Source organism: Ovis canadensis, chromosome 11 (assembly GCF_042477335.2).
Source record: "Ovis canadensis isolate MfBH-ARS-UI-01 breed Bighorn chromosome 11, ARS-UI_OviCan_v2, whole genome shotgun sequence".
Classification (NCBI taxonomy): domain Eukaryota; kingdom Metazoa; phylum Chordata; class Mammalia; order Artiodactyla; family Bovidae; genus Ovis; species Ovis canadensis.
This window is the reverse complement of record NC_091255.1, coordinates 25,563,886-25,590,904: the sequence shown is the minus strand read 5'-3', so window position 1 is coordinate 25,590,904 and position 27,019 is coordinate 25,563,886. Positions and strand designations below refer to the sequence as shown.

At 48.5% G+C, this 27,019-nt stretch overlaps 1 protein-coding gene across 2 annotated transcripts in view; it reads right to left on the bottom strand.

Moving 5' to 3' along the window:
- The window catches only part of ASIC2 (acid sensing ion channel subunit 2), a 1,229,563-nt gene that overhangs the window by 56,732 nt on the left and 1,145,812 nt on the right, over positions 1-27,019 (bottom strand). For both annotated transcript variants that reach the window (XM_069602862.1, XM_069602861.1), the window contains exon 3: positions 19,025-19,152. In XM_069602862.1, coding sequence (XP_069458963.1) covers positions 19,025-19,152 — 128 coding nt within the window. The remainder of the gene's footprint in view (positions 1-19,024; positions 19,153-27,019) is intronic.

Below are 27,019 nucleotides of genomic sequence, written 5' to 3'. Positions count from 1 at the left end.
AGGAGGAAGAGGAAGGAGGAGGAGGAGGAGGAAGGAGGAGGAGGAAGGGGACTGGGAGGCAGAGAAAGGGCGAGAGGATGAGATGAAGCAAAAGCCACGCGCAGATGGAGTACGACGGGGCAGCTCCTTGGCTCCGGCTTTCAGACGCCATGAACTGTGTGCTCTGGTCTCTCCATAAGCCCCTCTGCAGGCTTCAAGGACCATGGCCTATTCCAGGCGTTATCCTCTGAAGGCGATCTGCTCCTTGCGACCCCGAACAACCAGCAAGGCCCACAGAGGACAAATGGCAAGGAAAGATACCCAAAGCATAACCAAGCCTTCCTTTAAGTGGGGGTTCTATGGGTTCTTTTTTTCCCCATTTTTCTGTTTTTCCCCAAAGCTTCTTCACTGAGTGTATGTGAAAACCTTGCTGGCCCGTAGAACCCCTGCCATCGTATTCTTTTTGGAGCCACTGTACCTGTGCTGAATTCATGTCTGCATGGCCCCTTCCCAGCAGGCCTTCTAGTAATTTCCATTTCCTGAGCTGACTTTCTTTTCCCTCCACCTGGGACTTCTCACAACACCTGCTCAGAGGGAGGCCGTGTTTCCTGTCTGGGTTCCTCTCCGAGTTCCTGTTCTCCTGGATAGAATAAAAGCAGAGCACCCTAGGGTAACTGAAGGCCAAGTTTCTGAATGGTTTGAGTTCTTGGTTTTGGTGTTAAGCTGGTCCTGATTCCAGGTTGTACTCCTTGCTGGCCGCATGTCCTTGGCAAGTTTCTTAACTTCTCTGTGCTCCAGTTTGATTTTATGTAAAATGGTTTCCAATCTTTTATACCTTATTAAATTTGAGATGCACACCCGGGATCGAGGGTAGGATTCTGAAAGCATCTAGAAAGATTTTGGTCTCAAGAAATACCAGTTCTGTTTCCTTGACTTTTATTTTTGGCCATGCCTTGAGGCAGGCGGGGATCTTAGTTCCCAGACCAGGGATCGAACCAATGTCCCCGAAAGTGGAAGTGCAGTCTCAACTACTGGACTGCCAGGGAGGTCTCCTGATACCTTGAAAATCATTTCTGCAAAGTGATGTTTCCCACGCTGTCTTGTCTGCTCTGAAAGGCGGGGAGGCCCTGCCTGTGTGCTTCCTCATTGAGCTTCTAAATGCAGCTAGGTTCAGCCGCCTTTCCTTCCGTCTGCCATCACCAAGCACCAGTGTGTCCCCAGAATCCTTTCCCTTGGGCTCACAGAAGCACCTGCCCCAGCAGTGGGCCCGGGGCTTGACTTCAGGAGCATCCTGACCGCCCTGGGCAGAGCATCCCTGACCTTGGCTGAGTCTGCTCACTCCTGCTGCTGCTGGCTGACTGCCTCCTGGCCTTTTCTTGGAGGTTTGGGTGGCTGAGTTCAGCTCAATTCAATACACATTGATGGAGGCCTTATTATGTACTGAGCACTGGGGAACACACACAGGAATGTCTCAGTCCCAGAGACAGGCAAGTGCCAAGGAAAAGAAAGACCTGGAAGTATATATGTTACCTGTTGCCTGTAGGGTGAGGCAGGGAGGTGGTGTCAAGAGGAGGGATGAAAACTGAGAGTGGGGACAGCCCTGTGATACATGGTTGAGGCAAGGGAGAGAAAAATACACTTTTAGGAGTTATGGAATCATTAACTATAGCTATCAATCTAATCCAACTTAATCAGCACAATCCAATCTAATTCAATCTCATCCAACCCACTGGGCTAATTAAACCTGTCTTACGTGGATGGAGGATGGGCATGGTGCCAAGCACTTCACTCTTCAATCTTAGGGAACGGTGCACTCTGGCTCCAGACCTGGGTAGGGTGGGACACTATTTTTTTTAATATATATAACTAGACAAAAATCTTTACAAATTTTCCTTTCCTAGAAGGGGAAACTTCCAAGCTGTTGGTCTTTCCCTATGGCCTCTGCATGTGCCGGGAGCAGAAGCGGGGTCTGGTGGAGGCTGTCCTCTGGGGAAGGTGTGGCAGGGCCAGCCCGGAGAGGAAGCGGTCCTTGGCTGGCGGGAACAGAAGCCGCACTCCTGGTAGGCGAGCCTGTCTGTTTGATGCCGGGTTCAAACCATAAAACAGATCTATAAGCAGCTGCATTACAAATGCCTTTAAACAACTGGGCTTCCCTGGGGGTGGTGTTGTTTAGTCACTAAGTCTAGCTGGTAAAGAATCTGCCTGTCCGTGCAGGAGACACGGATTTGATCTCTGATCTGGGATGATTCCACACGCCAAGGAGCAACTAAGCTCGTGTGCCGCAACTACTGAGCTTGTGCTCTAGTGCCCAGGAGCCGCAGCTCCTGAGCCCACAAGCCCACGAGCCCATGAGCCTGTGCTCCACCACATGAGAAGCCACCACAATAAGAAGCCTGAGCATCACGACTACGAGAGCAGCCCGAGGTCGCCACAACTGGAGGAAAGCCCACACCGCAATGAGGACCCAGCAGAGCCAAAGACAAATAATATTACTTTTAAAAACATGGACAATTAACCCATGAATACACAAGAGCATCTTTATTATAAATAGTCCAGGGATCCAGAAAAAGTGGAAAGTCTTGCACTCTCAATTTTGTTCTGAGCAGCTGTCAGTATTTTTTAAATCCTCCAGAATTCTTCTCTGTGTTACCATGCATACACGTGCATTTATAAATATACAGTTTAGTCTAGTGTGGGGGTATTTTTAATATAAATGAGACCACACCGCCTGTGCCATTCCGTCTTTTTTTCCCCACTTATCAATATGTCTCGGAAAATTTCCCCAAGGGACCTCCATTTTAACTGTTGCAGGGAATTGGGGGGAAATACATAAGCATTTGTCCTCCTTAATTTTATCATCCTTTCATTGATGAACATTTAGGCTGTTTCTAAATTTTTGATCTCACAAACAAACAGTGCTGCAGAAAAGATCTTAATTCTTGCTAGTTGGGATACATGTGGACATACTTCTTTAGGGCAGATTCCAAGAAGGAAAACTGCTCCACTGAAGAGGCGGTGTGCTTTTTTATTTGAATGGATGCTGTCAAGTCCCACTCAACTCCCAAGCCCAAAGGCCCTACCAGTTTATCCTCCCCTCGACAGCTGACTGTCTGCATTCCTCACCAGGCGTGCGTGCTTAGTCAGTTCAGTTGTGTCCGACTCCTTGTGATGCCATGGACTGCAGCCCACCAGGTTCCTCTGTCCATGGGGATTCTCCAGACAAGGATACTGGAGTGGGTTGCATTGCCCTCCTCCCGAGACCTCCCAGATCCAGGGATCAAACTTGTGTGTCTTGTGTCTCCTGAACTGGCAGGCGGGTTCTTTACTTACTATCACCACCTGGGAAGCCTGCACTCTTCATAGACGTGGTGTCTTTTCTGGGGTCCTGTTCCCCTTCTGCTTCTTCCTTTCAGTCTTCTTGGCTCTCCTAGAGACCTTGGTCATATACTATCTTCCTGTCCTTGTCACCTAATTGTGTCAAAGGACAGGAAGTGCTATCTGAAAACATAAAACAGGACCTCCTGCTGGCCCAGTGGGTAAGACTCAGCACTTTCATTGCAGGGGACATGGGTTTGATCCCTGGTCAAGGAACTAAGATCCTACATGCTGCATGATGTGACCATAAAACCAAGCCAAAAAACCCCAGAAAGCAAGTAAACCAAGGAGTGATGAGTCTCATTGAGGACTGATGATTTTTTTTTTTTTTTGGTTGTTGTTGTTCCATGATAGGATATGCTGCAAGATTTAAAGCAAATCATTAACCAATACTGATTCACTCTGCAATTGATTACTTAATTAATTGATTGACAGCATTACAGTCTGTGCTATATGCTCAGAGGTGTTGCCTTCAGACAGCATCTGCTCCTCGATGGAGCAAGACATGCAGATAACTTGGATTCCTTAGATAACTAATATTTGTATTAATAGCCAGTTGGCTGTTGTTAGGGGCTTCCCCAGTGGTGGTAGCAAATCCATCTGTAATGCAGGAGATGCAGGAGATGTGGGTTCGATCCCTGGGTCAGGAAGATCCCAGGGAGGAGGAAATGGCAACCCATTCTGGTATTTTTGCCTGAAAAATTCCATGGATAGAGGAGCCTGGTGGGCTACCGTCTATGGCGTCACAAAGAGTAGGACACGACTGAGCATGCACACAGGCACGTGGTCTTTGTTAAAATTTTTAAATGTAAAAAGGAGAGAGATCTCAGTCGGTGAGAAACCAGAGATGCTTTACCTTGAGAGCTAACAGATTAACATCAAGATGTACTTGCTCACAGGGAATGATTACAGGGACTGTTCGGCCCATTTGTCACAACATAAACAATAGGGACTTCTCCATCCCTGGAGGGCAACAGTTGTTTTCAAGCGGGAAGGAGGAGGAGAGAAATAGGAAAGAGATGTCTTTTCCAGATTCCCTTGCCCTTGCCCTTGCCAATGCAGTCTGACCGTCAGCGGAACTATTCACATTCATGCATTCATTCTGGTTGATATTTCTAGAAAAAATTATCTGTGACTATCTAGCCTTCCCCATTGGCAAGAAAAAGCTTTCGGCCTGCGTAAGGAGGTGTCCTCTACAGAATTTTTCCCCCCTTAATAAAAAAACAACAACCGTCAGAAACCAAGGCCACTGTGTACAGAGTTCAGTTGCTGCTCATGAATCAAAAGAGAACGAGGTCCTGGGTAGCAGGACCCAATCAAAGAATGTTCTGATGGATTAACTTGTCTCTTGAGTAAGATAAAGTAGGTGAGTCAACAGACAGTAGATCTTTCCTCGGCTGGGTCTGAGGAGGAAATAAGCCATGAAGGGATAAGCAATTGGCTTCTGATGTCAGAATCAGTGAAGAGAGGATCCAGAAGCTAGTTCTGCCCGAAAAGATGCTGATGAGAGGGGGTACCATTAAGTTCTGGACTTTGGACCCAGACTGAAGTTGCCAGGTCTGTACCATTTCTGGTTCATCCTTTTTCCCCATGCATGCATGCATGCTAAGTCACTTCAGTCGTGTCTGATTCTCTGCGACCCCATAGACTGCACTTCTGCATCCAAGTTAAATAGGCAGTGACAATATACAGCCTTGACATACTCCTTTCCCAATTTGGAACCAGTCTGTTGTTCCATGTTCAGTTCTAATTGTTGCTTCTTGACCTGCATACAGATTTCTCTTGAAGAATTTTCCAGTTTGCTGTTACCCACACAGTCAAAGGCTTTGGCATAGTCAATAAAGCAGAGGTAGGTGTTTTTCTGAAACTCTCTTGCTTTTTTGATGATCCAGCAGATGTTGGCAGTTTGATCTCTGATTCCTCTGCCTTTTCTAAGTCCAGCTTGAACATCTGGAAGTTTATGGTTCACATATTGATGGAGCCTGGCTTGGAGAATTTTGAGCATTACTTTACTAGTGTGTGAGATGAGTACAATTGTGCGGTAGTTTGAGCACTCTTTGGCATTGCCCTTCTTTGGGATTGGAATGAAAACTGACCTTTTCCAGTCCTGTGGCCACTGCTGAGTTTTCCAAATTTGCTGGCATCTTAAGTGTAGCACTTTCACAGCATCATCTTTCAGAATTTGAAATAGCCCAACTGGAATTCCGTCACCTCCACTAGCTTTGCTTGTAGTGATGCTTCCTAAGGCCCACTTGACTTCACATTCCAGGATGTCTGGCTCTAGATAAGTGATCACATCATCGTGATTATCTGGGTCATGAAGATCTTTTTTGTACAGTTCTTCTGTGTATTCTTGCCACCTCTTCTTAACATCTTTTGCTTCTGTTAGGTCCATACCATTTCTGTCCTTTATCACGCCCATCTTTGCATGAAATGTCCCCTTGGTATCTCTAATTTTCTTGAAGAGACCTCTAGTCTCTCCCATTCTATTGTTTTCCTCTATTTCTTTGCATTGATCACTGAGGAAGGCTTTCTTATCTCTCCTTGCTCTTCTTTGGAACTCTGCATTCACATGGGTATATCTTTCCTTTTCTCCTTTGCCTTTCACTTCTCTTCTTTTCACAGCTATTTATAAGGCCTTCTCAGGCAACCATTTTGCCTTTTTGCATTTCTTTTTCTTAGGGATGGTCTTGATCATTGCCTCCTGTACAATGTCATGAACCTCCGTCTATAGTTCTTCAGGTACTCTGTCTATCAGATCTAATCCCTTGAATCTATTTCTCACTTCCACTGTATAATCATAAGGGATTTGATTTAGGTCATACCTGAATGTTCTAGTGGTTTCCCCTACTTTCTTCAATTTAAGTCTGAATTTTGCAGTAAGGAGTTCATGATCTGAGCCACAGTCAGCTCCCAGTCTTGTTTTTACGGACTGTATAGCATTTCTCCATCTTTGGCTGCAAAGAATATAATCAATCTGATTTTGGTATTGACCATCTGGTAATGTCTATGTGTAGAGTCTTCTCTTGTGTTGTTGGAAGAGGGTGTTTGCTATGGACCATGGAACAACAGACTGGTTCCAAATTGGTAAAGGAGTACGTCAAGGCTGTATATTGTCACTCTGCCTATTTAACTTAGATGCAGAGTACATCATGTGAAATGCCCAGCTGGATGAAGCACAAGCTGGAATCAAGATTGCTGGGAAAAATATCAATAACCTCAGATATGCTGATGACACCACCCTTACAGCAGAAAGTAAAGAAGAACTAAAGATCCTCTTGATGAAAGTGAAAGAGGAGAGTGAAACAGTTGGCTTAAAACTCAACATTCAGAAAACTAAGATCATGGCATCTGGTCCCATCACTTCATGGCAAATAGATAGGGAAACAATGGAAACAGTGGCAAACTTTATCTTTTTAGGCTCCAAAATCACTGCAGATGGTGACTTCAGCCATGAAATTAAAAGACACTTCTCCTTGGAAGAAAAGCTATGACTAATCTAGACAGCATAATAAAAAGCAGAGACATTACTTTGCCAACAAAGTTCCATCTAGTCAAAGCTATGCTTTTTCCAGTGGTCATGTATAGGTGTGAGAGTTGCACTATGAAGAAAGCTGAGTGCTGAAGAATTGATGCTTTTGAACTGTAGTGTTGGAGAAGACTCTTGAGAGTCCCTTGGACTGCAAGGAGATCCAACCAGTCCAGCCTAAAGGAAATCAATGCTGAATATTCATTGGAAGGACTGATGCTGAAGCTGAAGCTCCAATACTTTGGCCACCTGATGGGAAGAACTGACTCATTAGAAAAGACTCTGATGCTGGGAAAGATTGAAGGCAGGAGGAGAAGGGGATGACAGAGGATGAGACGGTTGGATGGTATCAGTGACTCTATGGACATGAGTTCGAGCAAGCTGCAGGAGCTGGTGATGGACAGGGAGGCCTGGCGTGCTGCAGTCCATGGGGTCGCAAAGAGTCAGACAAGACTGAGCCACTGAACTGAACTGATACAGCTCTTAATCTGTGATTGACAGATTGTCTGCCTCTACTGCTAGACTGTAAGCTCTGAGAAGAACCAGGTCAGCCCTGTTCATCACTGTATCCTCCTTATGCCTAAACCCAGTGCCTGGCACATATCAGATGCTCAATAAATGAATGAGTCAGCAGGAAATGATCAAGGAATGGGGCAGGAAGGCTCACGGTCTGTGTGAGGGCAACACGTGGATCAGAGGGGGCTACTGTAGGGGGTACAGCCACTGGAAAAAGTGATAGCGGGAGCCAGGATGTGGAATTTGGACTTTATTTTCTAGGTTGGGAAAGACACTGATGGGTATCAAGAGGGGTAGTGAGATGATAAAGTAGGTCCTTTTCTCTCCCTTTTATGCATTCATTGAGTCATTCATTCCACTCAATTCATTATCAAGCATCCTCTACATGCAAGGCACTATTAAATGCTGAGGAACGAAGAGCAGAAATAAGAGAGTCATATCCTCAAAGAGCTCACAATCTGGTAGGGAGATGGATAAGTAAACACATGATTATCATGTGCAAATTTTATGCTAGAGATTCACACGGAATATTCCAGGGTGGCCTTCTGGAGGAGGGAACATTGGAGCTGAATCTAGAAGGACACATACAAATTAGGTAAAGAAAGGGTGGGAAAGGGGTTGCTGGCAGGGATCGAGAGAAGTGAGCATGTGATGCTTGAAAATAACTGCACGCAGTTCAGGAGATTTAGTACTTTGGGTGGGAGGCCAGGGGAGCAGAGAGAGGCACTGCTGAAATGTAGGCAGGGGACAGAGCAGAAAGGGCATGAAGAGGTTCCTGGACTTCATTCTCAAGGAAGTGAGGGAGGGAGATGACCAGATGCATATTTTAGGAAAATCGTGTTGATGGAGAGAGTGGATGGAGAAGGGCAAGGTGGGCAGCAGGACGGCTAGCCAGGCAGCTAGTTCTTATAATGAAGGACCGAATTAAAGTGAGTCTGGGGTGGGCGATAGTGATAGCTGGTGTGTATTGAGCGCTTGCTGGGTGCCAGAACAGTTCTGTGTGCATGCATTAACTCAGTCCCCCCCCCCCCCCTTTTTTTTTCCACCATGCTGTGTAGCATGTTGGAACTTAGATCCCTGACCAGGGATTGAACCCTGGTCCCTTGCATTGTAAGATCAGAGTCTTAACCATTGGACTGCCAGGGAAGTCCCTCACTTAGACTTCTAGCTACCCTCTGGGATAGAAACCGCCATAATTCCCATTTTACAGATGAGGAAATGAGGCACAGGGTCACCATCTAGGGAATGCGTATTTGTACTCAGGCCATTTAGAGGGTTGGGGGACCATCAGGGAGCAGCAGTTTTGCGGTAGAGGTATGAGGCAGGAGAAGAGGGTTCAGTTTAGACTGTTGATTTGAGATGCCCAAGGGACTCTGAGGGGAGGCATAGGACAGCACCTGGAGTACTGGGTCGGGGGCTCAGGAAAGAGATCTGGGCTGGAGACAGTGATCTGAAAGTCATGGTAAAGGGCAAGGAGACTGCAGAATGAGACAAGCTGCAACCAGCATCCTGGGGCGCCCATCGTCTCAGGAGCGACCAGAGAAAGAACTGCTTATGAAAGCAGCTCAGGAGGAGCAGGCAGGAGGTGAGAAGGAAACCCAGGCCAGAGTGGAGAGAAGGGGGTCTCAGGGGGGGCGTGGCCAACAGCCCGCCTGCCACTGGGGAACCAGGCGGGATTCAGTGAGGAGTGTCCTCACCATCCAAGATTGGGTTTGGCCACAAAGATTTCATGCGTGACCTTGAAGAGTTTCTGTGGGATGCTAGAGGTGAGCTGGGAATTGAAAGGAAGGTGAAGAAGTAGAGAGAAGCAAGTCTAGAGAGACTTTGGAGACTCTCTTAGGAAGACAAGGAGCAGAAGAGGCTGCAAGGCAGAGGGGAGGCAGATGGAGTGATTTTATCTCTTTCTAAGACTTGAGCATATTTTATGAGAACTCACTTTGGGATTTCCCCCAACAGAGCTGTTGCACATTGGCTCATTCTAGCCAAGCAACACTTCTTTTAAGGACCCTTCTGCCTCCTCCACCTCCGCTGTGGCCTCCACTCTGACAAAAACAAACTCTCATCATGTAGAAAAAAAAAGGTGGAAACCTGACTCTTGGCAAAACCATCTGGGGCTCTGAAGACATTTCTCCCTTCGAGATGGAGTGGCAATAAGTGGGCAAGTCGCTAAGCTAGTGGATGCTTAATTGATTCTTATTTTCATCTATTTATGGGAAACACTATTCCCTGTTGATCACGGAGGGGTGGCCACACAGCAATCTATCCTGCCTTCTGGCGCCTCCCTGGCGCTTTCTGGAGCAGAACTTTATGATACTCTGTTTGTGAGGCTCCAACTTCGACAGTTTGCAAGTTGCTGAAGGCATGTGGAACAAATTCTCTCCCCTGCCTTGAAAAACACAAGTAGGCAAGCCTCCATTTCTAATGGGGCCCGTGAAGCATATTAAGGACCGCGGATCCAGCTGTCAGATTGACAAACGAGTCTCTTTGTTTGAAAGGCACTTAGGAAGTTGTATTTAGAAGCTTGAGAGGAACTGTCAACAGCAACTGGGGGGCCCACCCCAGATAACATCTGGGCCTTTTTAATTTGGGGTAGATTGAGAGTAATGTTTTGAGTCGTGAGCCACGATGGGATTCCATCCAAATGTTGGTGATGTGGCCAGTCTACGCCGAAGGCAAAGGCTTAGGCTTCTGTAGGAACCAACTGTGCCCACACAGCCTGCCAATGACCTAACTGGGGCCTGCAGGACCCCAGTGTTTGTGTCTGCCCCGTGTGAGAGGCTGGCGGGAAGCTGCTTGATCCAGGGTGTGGTGTGACAGTGGGTGTTCTCTGGGAGTGTGGATGGAGCCCAAGTGGGAAACCAACACACAATCCAGGTTGTGGACTTGAAACTGTTCTTCTTTCCAGGGGCTCCACACTGGTTAGTAGAAGGAATTCCTGGTGAGAATGGGGTATATCTGGGCAGTGATTGTCAACTCTGGCTCCCCAAGGCATTTCTTTCTTTTTAAAATATTTCTTTCTTCCTTTGGCTGTGCCAGATCTTAATCACGGCACGCGGGATCTCCCATCTTCATTGCAGCATGTGGAATCTGTAGCTGTGGCATGTGGAATCTAGTTCCCTTGACCAGGGATCGAACCCAGGCCCCCTGCACTGGGAGCAGGGAGTCTTAGCCACTGGACCACCAGGGCAGTCCCTCCCCCAGGACATTTCTGAAACCCTCGAATGTAAACCCAGGGCCCTGTTTCCCCTAAAACTTTTGGAACAATGAGGCTGGTGGCCAACTGCCTGCCCAGTCTCCAGATTTATTCTCAGTCCCCCCAAGAAGCATGGGCATGGTTGAATAAAGATTTGAAGGACACATTGGATAAACATTTAGAAAAACAAGACTCGCCACCAGGATCTTTGAGGAGGAAGTTTGAGGCTTTGAGGAGGAAGTTTGAGATGAAAATTTTCTGATATAGACTCATGACTGGAAGTCCTGTCAGGATTCGCAATCATCTTCACTTAGGGGCCAAGAGTCTGACTGGTGGTGTCAATGTGAAGACAGTTCATTTGTGCTCTTACCACGCCAATGTCCCAGCTTTGCACTTTCACATATATTCACTCACTCATTTAATTCTCCCCATCTTCCCGGGACTGGTGCTGCCCCTCCCGTCTGTTCTACCCGCTCTCGTGTACACAGATGGTTTCCAGATCTCTGTCTCCAGCCCTTTCATTAGCTTTTGCTCTGATTAGGGTTTCTAAGGGTGCAGCCAGAAATGAGACAGAGAGCATCATCCATCACAGGCTGGCTCCACAGCCTCAGGGAGAAGGCGGGCTCTCAGGGCTTTTGGCAGCAGTGGGTGGGTGGGTGCGGGCAGGGAGAGCATCTCAGTGCTCTTTAGGCATGGAGCACAGATTTGAGCATAGTGTATATTCATTCAAGGCTTCCCTGGCGGCTCAGTGGTAAAGAATCTGTCTGCCAACGCGGGTTCAATCCCTGGGTCAGGAAGTTTGCCTGGAGAAGAAAAGGGCAATCCGCTCCAGTATTCTTGCCTGGAAAAATCCCATGGCCCGAGGAGCCTGGCGGGCTGCAGACTATGGGGTTGCAGAGTCGGATATAACTGAGCAACTGAACACGCATGCATGTAGATTCGTTCTTTCAACCCTGCACATTTACTGAGCTCACATCTAAGCAAGGCATGGGGAATAGAGAATCTGAGGACACCATCCTTGCTCTCAGAGAGTTCCTGGCCTATGGTGAGCCAAGGGCTGATGGAAGCTAAGAAAGGCAGTTCTTAAGAGGCAGGTGTGGGGCTGAACCTTGGTGGTCCAGTGGTTAAGACTCCAAACTTTCAATGCAGGGGGCTCAGATTCGATCCCTGGTTGGGGAACTAAGAGCCCATACTCCTTACCTTGTGGTGTGGCCAAAAGATCAAAATATAAAATGAGGCAGGTGTAAGGAGTGGGGATGCACAAGGGGAGGTAAGTCCTGCAAGGAGAGTCTTGCATCTCTTAGGAGTGGGGCACAACTGCCAAGAAAGCTGCTTGACTCTGTGAGCGCTCCAAGGCAGGACCAAGTTGCCGTCATCTTCATCTTCCAAGCAAAGCAGGGTGCTCAGTGAATATAAGCTGAAGGAAAAAGTGAATGTATAAGGTGTGATATAGAGTGAGTAGCTGCTCCTCGAGGGGTGGCAGGACAGGACTGAGGTCTTCTTAAAGATGGTGCCCTTTGAGCAGTAGCCAGAAAAAGGAATAGGCCTTTGCTAGGTAGATAAGACCAGGAGGAGACGCTGGGCAGAAGGAACAGTGGGTGTAACGTGCTGAGGCTGATGATGGAGAGATACTGGAATATTCACTGGGTGGTCCTCCAACACGGGGAGGCAGGGAACACCCTGACTGGGCACATGATGAGGCTGGAAGAGGGCAGGGGCTGAACAGCAGCTTGGACGCCATTCAAGGGGGTTGGGCTTTTGTGAATTTCAGGGAGCTGTGAATTTATGGATTCTAGGTAGGGCAGCGAAGTGGCCGTTATGTGTATGGGCTGGGGAAGGGGTGCTACCAAGGAGCATGCCCAGAGCTTCTCTTCTTACCCCACTTCAGTACTCTTGCCTGGGAAATCCCATGTCATCCTGGAGGGCTACAGTCCATGGGATCGCAAAGAGGACACGAGTGAACGACTAACATTTTGACTTTGACTGTGTATCTCAGCCCCTGCCTCTCAGAAGTAGAAACCCAGGTTCTGCCTCCCGGACTAGGGAACGGGGGTTTGTCTCACATGGCCTTAACATGACCGCTGCCATTGACCTTAACAGCACCCCATGCCAGCTGGCACAAAGGAAGGAGTCTGTAGGTGGCCGAGCACGGAGCAGGTGTGGAACTGCTGTCACCCAAACTCCTGGGTGATTCCTGCATGCCCGAGTGACCCCTCAGGTTGCTAATGCTGGAGGCCCTTTGAGGTCATCTATCATGGCATCTGGTCCCATCACTTCATGGGAAATAGATGGGGAAACAGTGGAAACAGTGTCAGACTTTATTTTTTTGGGTTCCAAAATCACTGCAGATGGTGACTGCAGCCATGAATTTAAAAGACGCTTACTTCTTGGAAGGAAAGTTATAACCAACAGATAGCATATTAAAAAAGCAGAGATATTACTTTGTCAACAAAGGTCTGTCTAGTCAAGGCTATGGTTTTTCCAGTAGTCATGTATGGATATGAGAGTTGGACTGTGAAGAAAGCTGAGCGCCAAAGAATTGATGCTTTTGAACTGTGGTGTTGGAGATCACTTGCTTTTGAACTGTGCAAGGAGATCCAACCAGTCCATCCTAAAGATCAGTCCTGAGTATTCATTGGAAGGACTGATGCTGAGGCTGAAACTCCAGTACTTTGGCCACCTCATGTGAAGAGTTGACTCATTGGAAAAGACTTTGATGCTGGGAGGGATTGGGGGCAGGAGGAGAAGGGGACAACTGAGGATGAGATGGCTGGATGGGATCACTGACTCGATGGAAGTGAGTCTGAGTGAACTCCGGGAGTTGGTGATGGACAGGGAGGCCTGGCGTGCTGCGATTCATGGGATCGCAAAGAGTCAAACACGACTGAGCGACTAAACTGAACTGAACTGAGGGAGGCCTGGTGTGCTGCGACTCATGGGGTCGCAGAGATTCGGACATGACTGAGCGACTGAACTGAATTGAACCCAGCCCTCCCATTCTATGGATGGGAACCCTGAGGCCCAGGGAGGGAAGCAATCTGTCCAAGTTTTCACAGCACAGTCAGGACTAGAGTCCAGGACTCTGGGCTCCCAGTCTGGTTTTCTGTCCCCAGATAGATCTGTGCTCTCTTAGCTTGGCGACCTTTGGCCGACGACTTAGCTGGGTGGTTTTGTCATCTGAAATGTGGTGACAACAATATCTCCCTTTCGGGCTTGTTGTGGGGAATAAATGAGATAATGCAGGTAAAGTGTCTCTGCAGCTTAACGTCTGGCAGGTGGTGTGTGCTCAGGAAGAAGCAATTTTTACTGCCCTTCCTCTCTGGAGTTTTGTTTCTGCTCCCAGCGTGTCATCCCACTGCCTGTCTCTGGTGGTGGGGGGTCCTGGGATGGTGCAGGGGCTGCTACAGCAGCTGAGCTGGGGTGGGGGCACTTCTCAGATTGTCTGAGGAAGGCAAGGTCATGCCTTGGCCTCACTGAGTTCAGGACAAACACAAATTTTAAGAAGCAATCTTGGGTCTGGACTACAGCCCAGTGGTGTGCTCTTTTGAAACAAAGTGAAAAATATTTTGAGAACGGCATGTGTAATTTTTCATGGGTGGGATGACTTTACCACGTAAGAGGACTTTCTCGTTTACAAAGGCACTCATGGCAAGATTCCTGTAAGTCACCAGTTCTGCGCAGGCTTTCACTCAGGAGTCAGTTTCCCTAGCATGAGTGATATCCACTTTCTAGGAACAGACCTTCTGTTCCCCCACAGTCTTATCACTCCCGGCCTTCCTGTAAGATTCCCATGAGCTTTGAGCTGAAGCAGCAGAATCCTGGAATGGGAGCAGTGCAGCCACTATAGATTGTTAAGTCCATCATGATTTTCACAGGCCGTCAAGAAAGAAAAAGCGGGGCTTCCCTGGTGGTCCAGTGGTTAAGAATCCAGCATGCAATGCAGGAGACGTGAGTTGATCCAGGGTCGGGGAACTAAGATCCCACATCCCTTGGAGCAATTAAGCATTGGTGCCACAACTAGAGAGTCTGTGGGCTGCAATGAAAGATCCTGCTTGACTCAGCCAAGACCTGACTCTGCCAGATAAATAAACAAATAATGGTGAAGCGATAAAATCAAAAGAAAAAAGAAAAAGCACTGCTAATTGTAACTGACATGCAATTGATCGGGAAACAAGCTCCAATTTCAGAAATGTTAAAACGTGAAAGAACATACATCTTAGAATCAATGTTGGAGAACCAGGGTCAGCTGGATAGGATAGAACCAATGGCAGGACATACAGGTAGGGACCAATCTCCAAACCCTACTTGGCTTAAGATTATTTAGTGGTTGATTTTTTTTCTGTGTGAAAGAAACCACTAATATGTAGGTTTTGTGAGGACAGACACTGGTCTGTTTTCTTACCACTGTATCCCCATCGCTTCACACCCATAGTAGGTGTTCAACAAATATTTGCTCAACAAATAAATGAAACAGAGCCACCTTAGAAAATGTGTGGCAAACCCAGACAAGAAAATAAATCATTCATAATCCCCCCACTGTGGGTATTTTGCCTTATTTTCCTTCGAGTCTTATTTCCTATGAATATGCTGTTTTATATACATGTAAACATAATGTATTATTAGATTTAGCTCCAGGATGTGTTTTTGTATTTCTCTATTAATATGAATGAAATGATGAAATGAGATGGTGTGGAAATGCTTTGAAGACTGTAAAGTGTTTAACCAAATATCTTATTATTAGTTATAATAACCACAGCAATGCTAATATGAATGAGGCTGATTTTCTGAAAATATACTTCAAAGCCAACAACGAATTTGTCCTCTGAAGCTAGGAATATGTTCTCTTCCTGATCGCCACGGGGAGTCCCTCTGTTTCATTTTGGGAAGAAAAAGAGACTTAAGGATCCTGAGAAGTTATTGGTCCCAGGCACTCACCTGGCCTAGAAATTTCTTCAGTGACACTAGCAGAGGGTCAGTGGTGGGGGCAGAGGGGAGAACAGAGGACATCTTTCAAGCCAATGACACTGCTGTCCCTACAGAGAGTTTCCTTCTTTTTAACTTTCACTAGCAGTGAAATGAATTCCCCTATGGGTTTCAGGGAAGGCTGTTCACGTCTCCTGCATGGTAATAGCAACATGGACATCAGAGAGATGTCAGTACAGGTAAGTCAATACAGGATGGGAGTGGTGATTACTTTCAGTAACTCACAAAGGAATATTTGCCTTGGACGACTTGCCCCAAATTCCCTGACAGATAGTCAAACACGTCACAGACACACTGATTAGTCTAACTCATGCTTGATTCTTCCAAGGGAGGTGGGTTGGTTCACATCACACACACAGAAGGAAGAACTGGCAACGATTCTCTCCTTGAGCAAACTCTAGCCAGGCTCCTCTGTGCCCTGTTTCCATGAGGTCTCAACCTTGACCTACAAAGGCTAGGACAAACACGGACAAAGCTTCTTCCTCCTTCCCTCCCTTCCTCCCTCCCTCCCTCCCTCCCTCCCTTCATTTCTTTCTTGTCATTAGCACTTAATTTTCATTAAAATGAATACTTTGGATGGAGAGAACTTCCCTAATGACTCAGATGGTAAAGACTATGCCTGCATTCCAGGAGACCCAGGTTCGATCTCTGGGTTGAGAAGATCCCCTGGAGGAGGGCATGACAACCCACTCCAGTATTCTTGCCAGGAGAATCCCTATGGACAGAGGAGCCTCGCGGGTTACAGTCCATGGGGTCACAAAGAGTTGGGCACAACTGAGTGACTAACACACACACACACACACACACACTTAGATGAAGAACAAGATTAGAATAGTGTTTACAATCGACTTATGAAAAATCACATTATGTAAGGGAAATAAAAACAGGTGAGCAGAAGTCCAAAAAAGGCGCAGCGTGTATACATCATTGCGCTCGGATGAAATATGCTGCTCAGGGGGGCACATACTTAGGCCGCATGAGCCCAGGAGGAAGACATCAACAGAGGCAACCCCCCAGGTCGCAATGCTGAATGCTGAATTCTCCAGCGAGCTAAAAAAATATTAGTATTTTGGAAACATTCAACTCAAGCTCTTTACAAAAATGACTGTCTCTTCAACATGTTTCTACACTAACGTAGTTTCTCACGGTTCAACCCAAGTGCCTGGGATGACCCAGCTCCCTTAAAGCACCTGCCCGAGGACTCAAGACTGCCAAGTAAACTCAAGAGTTTACTGTTTGTGTTTGCGTGCCAGCATGGGAAGGCAGGACCCCTGTCTTCCTGCCTCTGCAGGAGGGGAGGAACCTAACTAGGATGGGGTTTTATTAGCAACCTCAGATAGGTTTCACATGCACTGAGTGCCCCCGTCCAACTCTCCCACTTTTTGTAATTTTCAATTCCCTGACTCTGCTCAAGTGCCCTCTGTGTCCCACCCTTCCCCCTCATTTCCCCTTTAAAACGCCAAGTGCCTTCTGCACAGATTGAAGTTGAGTTCAGTTCAGGATGAACCTTCTTCCCTACTGCAATTGTATATTACTGGTTAAATCTGTCCTCGCTGCTTTAACCAGTGTCTGACTTTGTTGACAGCACTCGAAGGCTGGCCGTTACACTCAGGCTCATAGCTTGGGCTCCGGACTCTCTGCACACCTTGACCTGTGAGTTTGTGTTCTCACTCTTCCTGATGCAAATCCTCAGCCCTGAACTGGGCTCCGTGCTGTCAGCTTCATGTCCTCTAGGATGATGTTTTCTGGTTGTTCCACTTGGCTCCCACCTTGCACTCTCTTGAACACTCCACTTCTGCCCACACAGTCTGCCTCCATCTCTGGGGCCCGTAGATGCTGGACCAACTTCCAAGCCTCCTCTACCCCTGCCTCGGGCCTGCCACCCCACCCGCCATGGAGGTTGATCATGACCTTCAGCAACTGCCTAGGTGTTACATACAGTAAGTTCATGCGGCCCATGTAAGTTCATCAAGTTTCCCAGAGATTCAGAAATACAGCTCTCTTAGAGATTTGGCTCAGATGTAAAGAATCTGCCTGCAATGGGGGAGACTGGGGTTTGATCCCTGGGTCAGGAGGATCCCCCGGAGGAGGGCATGGCGACCCACTCTGGTATTTTTGCCTGGGAAATCCCATGGAGAGAGGAGCCAGGTGGGCTACAGTCCATGGGGTTGCAAAGAGTCAGACACGACTGAGCAACTAACACTTTCTTTACTTAGAGATTTAAAAACAGTTTCTTTCTCATTTTTTTCACTTAAAAATTATTTATTTACTGTATTTATATATTTGCTGGGCCAGGTCTTTAGATGTGGATTTTAAAGAGGTGGATCTTTAGTTTTGGCATGTAAAATCTTAGTTGCAGGCATGTGGGATCTAGTTTCCGGACCATGGAATCGGTCCCGGGTCCCCTGCATTGCAAGCCTGGGGTCTGAGCCAATAGCCCACCACAGAAGTCCCTAAAACCAGTTTCTAATACAGAAGATCGCTCTATAAAGTGGCTAAGTACTGGATGAAAGATGATTTGAAACATATATTAAAAACCAGCTGAGCTCTGAAGTTGCGTGTGGATCTCTTTGCTCCTCCCTGTTCTCTGGGCTCTGCCTTCCTCGCGCTTTAGAGCTGGGCTCCTTGTCACTCATTCACCTCACTCTTCACTCCAGGCCTCCCGGGGCAGATTTTCTTGGGCGACCTGGTTTAGGACTCCCTCAGGGTCCTAGGCTTTCCAGCTTTTATTCTAATCAAACCAGGAAATGAAGAGGAAAAAAAAAAGCATCCATCCCAATGTCTCTCTGCAGTCTTGCTTTGAGACCTCCTCCCCGTTGAGAATCTACGAAGGTCTCCCTTCTGAGACATGTAGCACATGTCACATCGATGCTAGTCCATATTCCACGGACGTGCTGAGTTGATGCAGCCATCCTGGCTGGCTGGCTGGGAGTCCCTCCCCTGGTGCTGAATCAGAGAGCAGGCATTGACCCATGAAGAGGCTTCCCTCCAATTAAACTCCGTAACAGAGACTGACGCCTGCCTCTGTTCCTTCTTGCAGGCCACCTGGCATTGTATTAACAGAGTGATGAAACACATCAAACCCTGGTGAGCAGTTCCCCCTAGCACCCACTGGCCTCTCACCTCACCATCACAAAGATTTTCCCCCAGCATGTTTTAGGGGGGGGAAAAAAACCCAACCAGTTCACTGAAAAAGAAAACAAGCTGGTTTTCCCTCACACCCAATTTCAGAATCGACAGGTGGTCCAGGAGAATCCACATAAAGAGGTCAACGGATACCTTTCTTCAATTTCAGAGTGAGAGTTTTAACTGAACCCAGCCCTACTCCTTCCAGCCTCCTGGGTGGATTCTGTGCCTTCTAGGAGTGAGAATCCTATTTCTCCACCTCACGTGGCTGGTGGCTCAGAGAGGCCAAGAACCCCTGATCCCAGAGACCCCAGGGGACTTACCCTCTGCTCCTGTGTGGCCACGAAAGTCTGGAACCCTGGTGCCACACCAAAGCCCAGCTCTTGGATGAAAGGCGGCTCAGACTGACTGTGGATCTGAACCTTCACGCCTGCTTCAAACGTCGTTTCCTCTGAAAGAACAAAGATGGATAGAGCCATGGGTCAGTGACAGCGGATGCTCGGGGATTCCTGGGGCTGCTCCACAGCAGAACCACAGCCCCCAGAGACATGTACATCTGCATCCCTGGCAACGGCAGCTATGTTACCTTACGTTGGAAAAAGGACGCTTGGGGCTGGTGCATGGGGATGATCCAGAGAGATAATATGGGGTGGGAGGTGGGAGGAAGATTCAGGATTGGGAGCTTGTATATACTCGCGGTGGATTCATGTCAACGTATGGCAAAACCAATATAGTATTGTAAAGTAAAATAAAGTAAAAAAAATAATTTAAAAAAAAAAAGGAAAAAGGACGCTGCAGATGTAACCAAAGATTTGGAGATGGGAAGATTGTCCTTGGTGATCCAGGTGGCCCAACAGGATCACAGGGGTCTTTAGAAGAGGGAGGCAGGAGGATCAGAGTCAGAGAGACGTGGAAAAATGCTCTATTTCTGGCTTTGAGGTTGGAGGAGGGAGCCATAGGCCGAGGGATGTAGGCAGCTTCAGGAAGCTGGAAAAGGCAAGGGGATGGAATTTTCTCCTCGAGCCTCTAGCGGGAATGCAGCCCTGCCGATACCTTGAAATGCACTTTTGACTTCTGGCTTCCAGAACTGTAAGATAATAAATTTGGGTTGTTTGATGCCACTAATTTTGTGGCAGTCTGTTACAGTGCTCCTAAGAAATGAATTCAGGTCATTTAGGCCAACAGCTCCTTGCTTCAGTCTCCAAAACTACAGAATGGGATTATAAAGTGAGTCAAGCACCTATGCTTTTTCTTAACATTTGTTTTTTTTTTGATTGGAGGATAAGTGCTTTACAATGTTGTGTTGGCTGCACCTATGCTTTTTGCATGGCCCTATGCTGGGCCATGAGCCGAGTCGAGGTGAGGGGATCAGGAGAATGAAAACACAATGTTGCTGCAGTCAGAAGAAAGATACGGGGCTTGCTTGCAAGCCCCTTGGAGCTGCAGGAAATGGGCAACTAGAAGGGAAGCTCCTCCCCTTTTTTCTCTTTCGGGCAGTGACCGGTGGAAGGCACAGCAGGAAGGGATGGGGCAGCAGCGCCTGGCTCATCCTATGTGTTGGTGCTCAAAATTGGTAGGGAATGCACATATGGGATCCTTCACCCTTTCCTGGGCCTCCTTCTCTGTCTTATTCTGTGCAAAAAGCCTGAAGAACGAACTTTCCAAACTGCAAACCCGAGTCACTTATAAGGAGCCCAATCGCCTTCACCCGCCCCTGTTCCAGCCTCCTTCTGGGCAGCCCTCTGCTTCACGGCACCACGTGGTTCAACCCATCAGGGCCACCGGATTGGCCGTTACCGATTCGGATCAACCAATCGGATTGGTTGTTACTGATCTCTGCGCGGCAGGGGTGCGCACGCGTCTCATACGCCCTGGAATGTCTTTCTACTTGGGCTTCCCTGGTGGCTCAGATAGTAAAGAATCTACCTGCAATGTGGAAGACCCAGGTTCGATCCCAGGGTCGGGAAGATTCCCTGGAGAAGGGAATGGCTACCCACTCCAATATTCTTGCCTGGAGAATCCCACGGACAGAGGAGCCGAGAGAGCTGCTTGGTCCACGTGACTGACCACTGCCCTCCTCAACGAAGGTCCAGCCCTCAGCCCCACCCAGAGCAGCTCCTTCTGCCTGCTTGTATTCTTCACATACGCCTAGCAAAGCCTCTGCCACACCACATCGCCATCCTTTATCTCACTGTCTTTTCCACTAGGGCGTCTTGCAGGCATCCAGGGAATGATTGTTGAATGGATGAGGGAGACATCTGTGATTCCAACCTCACTCACGCATTAAAGGGCAAGGCCAATCCAGAGTCCGCATCAAGGAATGTTCCAAAAGCAGCGAATAAGGAGAGGATGGGTAAATGCAGAAATCAGTTACGATGGGGTGTGTGTGTGTGTGTGTGTGTGTGTGTGTGTGTGTGTGTGTGGCAGTGGTGGAGGTCAGAGGTCAAGGAAGGGGGATCGTCAACACCAGGGCCATAGCATGGGGACAGCTGGGGACATGCTCTAAAGCTGGCACAGAGGAGAAAGGTGAGGAGGATGGAAGGGCTGGAGCCAGGCGTGTGACTGTTCAGGGCCTGGGAAAGTCTGGAGGCTGGTGACCAAGGCAGGGGAGAGGCCTGGAGCTGGTGAGAATTCCAAGGTCGGGGGCACAGGGGAGGTGGAGTGGGAGGATGGATGGGCAGGGCTCTCACGACCTAGACGAGGAGGACAGCCGTTGATACGATACGGACTTTAGACAAAAGAGGGCCTTGGCTGGGAATCCTTTCATATGCATCCTCCTGGAGCAGGAGAGTCCCAGGGACATCTCCACTTTTCCTGCAGGCGGGTCAAGTCTTCTGCCATCTCTACCCAGATCGGTCCATCCAAACTCCCACCCCATGTCCCTCCGTGCTTGTGTCGACCTCTCCGGTGGATGGTGGATGCCTCAAGAGAAGAGAGGGCTTCTTGCTCCGTCTGGTACCCACAGTCCAGCCCAGGGCTTAGCCTACAGCTCCATCAGGAAAGGGGAATGCCAGAGAAGGCAGACAGGATGGGGAGAGGAGGGCTGAGCGGCCAGCTGTCAGGCGCTGTGTTTTCTAAGGTCCGCCCAAGGAGCCTAAAGAACAAGCTGTGATGGGGGAGGAGAGTGAACACTGGTGATGCTGGCGGACAGGAATGCCCGTGGCTGGATGAACAAAAACCACGTTCAGTGAGCTGCAGGGGGGTGGGACAGGCGAGATGCCAAAATGCATTTTCCAGAGCTAGTGAAGCTTTGTGCCTGTGATATAAAAGTGAGCTTCGGAAACCTTCCAGCCTGTCAGACAGGCTCGGAGGAGGAGCCGGTGGTTACAGGGAGAAATGAGGAATGAGGGCTTGGTGTCAGAAGGGCTGTGAGTAATGGGCAAGGCAGACAGCCAGGCATGCCTGTGTTAGTGAGAGCCACCCAAGGCTTCTCAGACTGAGTTAGGATTTGGATGGGGCGTTTATTCCAGAAGCAGCTGGGGCCGGGCAGAGTAAGTTCCTGAGTATTCTCATATCTGCAAACATGCAGCCACCGATGGGCAGAAGAGAACGAGGAATCAGGTTTCTGCCTCCTTTAGGACAGTGCTGTCTAGAGGAACCTTCTGCGAAGACAGAATGTTTTATAATCTGTGCGACCCCACTTGGTACTGCTAGCTACAGGAAATGTGACTAGTGCAACCGAGGAACTGAATTGATAAATGAATAGATAAATAAATAAATACCCCCCCCCCACCTTTTCTGAGCCATAGTTGACAAAATCGTTTGGTATTTAAAGGTATTAAAGTGGGATAATTTGATATATGTATACATTGTGAAAGGATCCCTCCCCGCTCATCCGGTTTATTAACATATCCATTGGAAGGATCGATGCTGAAGCTGAAGCTCCAATACTTTGGCCACCTGATGCGAAGAGCCAACTGATTGGAAAAGACCCTGATGCTGGGAAAGATTGAAGGCAGGAGGAGAAGGGGGCGACAGAGGATGGGATGGTTGGATGGCATTACTGACTCAATGGACATGAGTTCAAGCAAACTCCCGGGGATGGTGAGGGACAGGGAAGCCTGGTGTGCTGCAGTCCATGGGGTTGCAAAGAGTTGGACACGACAGAGCGACTGAACAACAACAGTCACTGCACATATTTACCTTTTCCTGGGCTGCTTTATCCATCTATTTACTTTTTAGCCAATTGAATTTTGATTAAAATTTAAAGGGTTCCACTTCTTATTAACATATCCATCATTTCACATATTTACCTTTATCTGGCCTGCTTTATTTATCTTTTCATTTTTTTACCCAACTGAATTTTAATTAATTAAAATCAAGTAGCCACATGTGGCTGCTGACCACCTTACTGGCCAGTGTAGTTGTAGACGGTCAGCTGTGAGCAGACCCGAGGCATCTCAGAGCAGTGAGGGTGACAAGGGCTTGAGCAGCCCGCTTCCCCATGCAGGTACCCTGTGGTGTCTCTTGCCCAGAAGCAGGAGATTTGGGCGGGGTGCTGAGCAGCAGAGCTGCGCATGTTTGCGGGCAGCCCATGCCTAGTCCCAGAGGCTCCCTGACCCTGTCCTCCCAGAGCGCCACTGACTCTCACATCTCCAGATAAGACTTACTCTTCCTTCACAGAACTGCCCTCAGCTCCCTTCAATGGAGCAATTCTCCAGTTTGATAAGGCACAACAGTCCCCTCCAGTGCCTGCCCGTCACTAATCCCCTTGGCTCTTGCCTCTTCTGGACAAGGCACACTCTCAGCGCAAATACAAAGACCCACTTTAAGAAATGACACCATGAAGCACAGATTGTTAGAACCAAAGGCTCAGCCCATGTTACCTCCAAAGGGTACCAGAATAGAATGCAAGTCGCAATCATGTACAAGGCTCTGGGTGACCACTCCTGGGACCTTTCCTTCCTCAAAAAATTAATGAGAAAATCTCTCTAAAAATATTTGTTTACTTATGGTTGCACTGGATCTTCATTGCTGTGTGCAGGTTTTCTTTAGTTGCGGCCAGTGGGGGCTACTCTTCATTGTAGGGCACGGGCTTCTCATTGCAGTGACTTCTCTTGTTGTGGAGCATGGACTCTGGGTACACGGGCTTCCGTAATTGTGGCACACGGGCTTAGCTGCTCCGCGCACGTGGAATCATCCTGGACCAGGGATTGAACCCTTGTCCCCTGCATTGGCAGGCGGGTTCTTAACCACTGGACCACCAGGGAAGTTTCAGCCCTAGAAATTCTGCTACTATGTCTCTGGGGTGAAGCTCCGGAATCTGCATGTCCAGGGATTCTGATACAAATTATCTGCGGCCAAACATATTTGGGCAAGCAGTGACCTAGTCCAGAGAAGGGAAGTGATTTGGCCAAGGTCACACAGCAAGTTAAGAACAGAGCAGGGGTCAAAAACCAGGCGTCTTGACTCCTAACTTGGCACTCTTCCTTCCCCCAACTAGGAGTGTGGTTTATTTCATGTGAGCGGATGACCTGGTTCATAGCTCTGGGGGCTGGAGAAAGATAATATCCTTTTCATTGTCATATCCCCGAAAGTGCCTGGGACAGAGCAGAGCTCAGTAATTGTTTGTGGAATGAAGTGAATTAGTGAGGGAGTGTCCTCTGCTACGTTGACTGTTCCCTGCCCTTGGACCTGCTGGGAGTCTGCCCAGGGTTTACCTGGACCCTGGGAAACACCAGCACCACCTACCACCCAGCGATAGGATTCCTCCCGTGTTGCAGGAGGCAGAAGGCCTCATCTGCTGAGATGCCACTGGGCTGCACACAGAACCACAGCAACAGCAGCGATAATAACAATCGCCATAACTGGCACCATCTGCAAAATCCTGGGAACCAAAAGAAAATGTGGGGCCCACCGTTAAAGACTTACTGAGAAACTCAAGACAGCAGTTGTTGTTGTTATTCAGTCACTAAGTCATGTCTGACTCTCTTGCGACCCCATGGACTGTAGCCCTTCAGACTCCCCTGTCCCTGGGATTTCCTGGGCAACAATACTGGTGTGGGTTGCCATTTCCTTCTCCAGGGGAACTTTCTGACCCAGGGATTGAAACCATATTTCCTGCATCAGCAGGTGGATTCTTAACCACGGAGCTGCCATAGCAAAGCACTAAACCAAGGGTCTGGGATTTCCCTGGTGATCTGGTGATTAAGACCCTGCGCTTGCAATGCAGGAGGCATGGGATAGATCCCTGCTTAGGGAACTAAGATCCCATATGCCATGCAGTACAGCCAAAAAACAAAAACCTCAAGAGCGTGACCCTCCTGAACCTGTGTGATTGCAGTGCTCACACGCCCATGAAGCCAGCCCTGATGATAACCCTGCTTGGTGCTGAACAGAAATGTTCACATCTTCCTATTCCTTTCGCCACCAAATGATTCAACACTGAGTGGCTTCAAAGAGGGCAGGCTCCCAGTGCAGTGAGGATTTGTTTACACATCATGAACACCAGGATTCAAAGCCCGAGAGAGAGACAGAAAGCAGAGAACGAGAGGTTACTACACACACATAGCGTCAGAAGCTCTTGCTAATTGGGACCAAGCTGAGATCCTGATGGCCTAACATGAAAGGTGATGTTGAATCAGGAGGAAGGTAGTAAAGAGGCTTCAACCTGCAGAAGCCAGAGTCTCCCAGCATTTTTTTAGGAGCCGGGCCATGGCTGGCAGCAGGTGAAGTCGAGCATTTGCTGTGCCTGCAGAAAGGGGCTGGGAAGCTCTGCGGGAGGAGATGGGGAGTGAGGGGCAGAAAGCATAATGGAGCAGAGAAAGCACATCGCAAGGAAAGCAGCTTATATCTTTAATCTTTGCAAATTACAGGAAGCGAACCGAGGTAATAAACACTGGAGAGAGGGAGGCAAAGAAGCGTCTCTGAAAATCTGGAGGAATTTTCTAGGCTAAGGCGAGGATGTACTGGTATAAAGCAATCTTGGGTTGGAGGAAACTGTAACAGTGGCTAGGATGGCTAGCTTGGGAGTAAAGGGTGGGAGGGAGGTGAGCCATACGGTGAGATGCATCTCAGCACAGGATGGCTCTGTGTGTCCCCTCACCATCCTCTCCACTCTGCTCTCTGCTCTGGGAGCTCCCCGTGGGCAGAGTGTACTGCTGGGCTCCCTTGCCTTCTAGCTTCTGGTTGACTTTAGCCAGTGGTGGGCCCAGGTGATAAACAAGGGGAGACGGGAGAGTCAGGCTGGGCTATTTAGTCTCTCCACTCTGTCCTCTGGTCCCTGTGGGTCAGCTGCATGCCACCTTGAAGCGCACAGCCCTGGGCTGGGGGACTAGCTCTCCATTCTGATACTGGCTCTTTCCGTCTTTCCCAGGCATGGAAATGGCTCTCTCTGCTACCAGGCTCAGCACACAATGGTGTGTGCATGCATGCTAAGTCACTCCAGTTGTGTCCGATTCTTTCTGACCCTATAAACTGTAGCCCGCCAGGCTCCTCTGTCCATGGGATTCTCCAGGCAAGAATACTGGAGTGGGTTGCCATGCCCTCCTCCAGGGGAGCTTCCCCACCCAGGGGTCAAACTTGTGTCTCTTGTGTCTCTTGCATTGGCAGGCAGGTGCCACTAGTGCTACCTGGAAGCCCCATTGGTGCTGCCTTCTTCGAGCCTTGCCTGCGCCTTTGTGGACTAGCCCTTCACTAATGGTTCCTTGTATTACCCGATCTGTGGGTGCTGCTGGTTTCCTGGTTGGATCCTGATGGGGAGCATCCCCAGAGGGCATCTACCACTTCACTTCTGAGAGGCAGCAGGAGGCCCCTGTGCCCCAGTGTCCACTGAAGGGCAGCTGTTGGTTGAAGCACAGTTGGGAATGGAGACCTCACTACCTGCAGGGGTAGCCTTTGGTCTCCAAAGTCTATCTTTGCATTGAGTTGAAATTTCCTGCTTATAGATTTTATCCCCTTTTTCTAGCCCCACCCCTTCTTCCAGGATCTGAAGATATAACCACTGAAGCACTCTTTTTTTTTTTTAAAGGTATTTTAAACTTATTTTCTAGGAGAATTTATTTAATCAATTTATTTATTTATTTGGCACATGGGTTCTTAGATCCCTGATCAGGGATCAAACACGTGCCACCGGCATTGGAAACATAGAGTCTTAACCAGTGGACCACCAGGGAAGTCCCACGGAGCACTCATGTTTTCATGCTGACCCCAACAGAGCTGACCCCAGTGCATCTTTGTATCTGAAGTGCTCACTAGCTGAGGTGCTCTTAGGGACGTGCTTGGCTTGGCCAGGCATATGTGGGGAGGGTCCTGGGACCCTCTCTCCAACTCCCCCAGGAGAACCACCTGTCCTTCGTGGCTTGTGGTGTTCCAGAGGT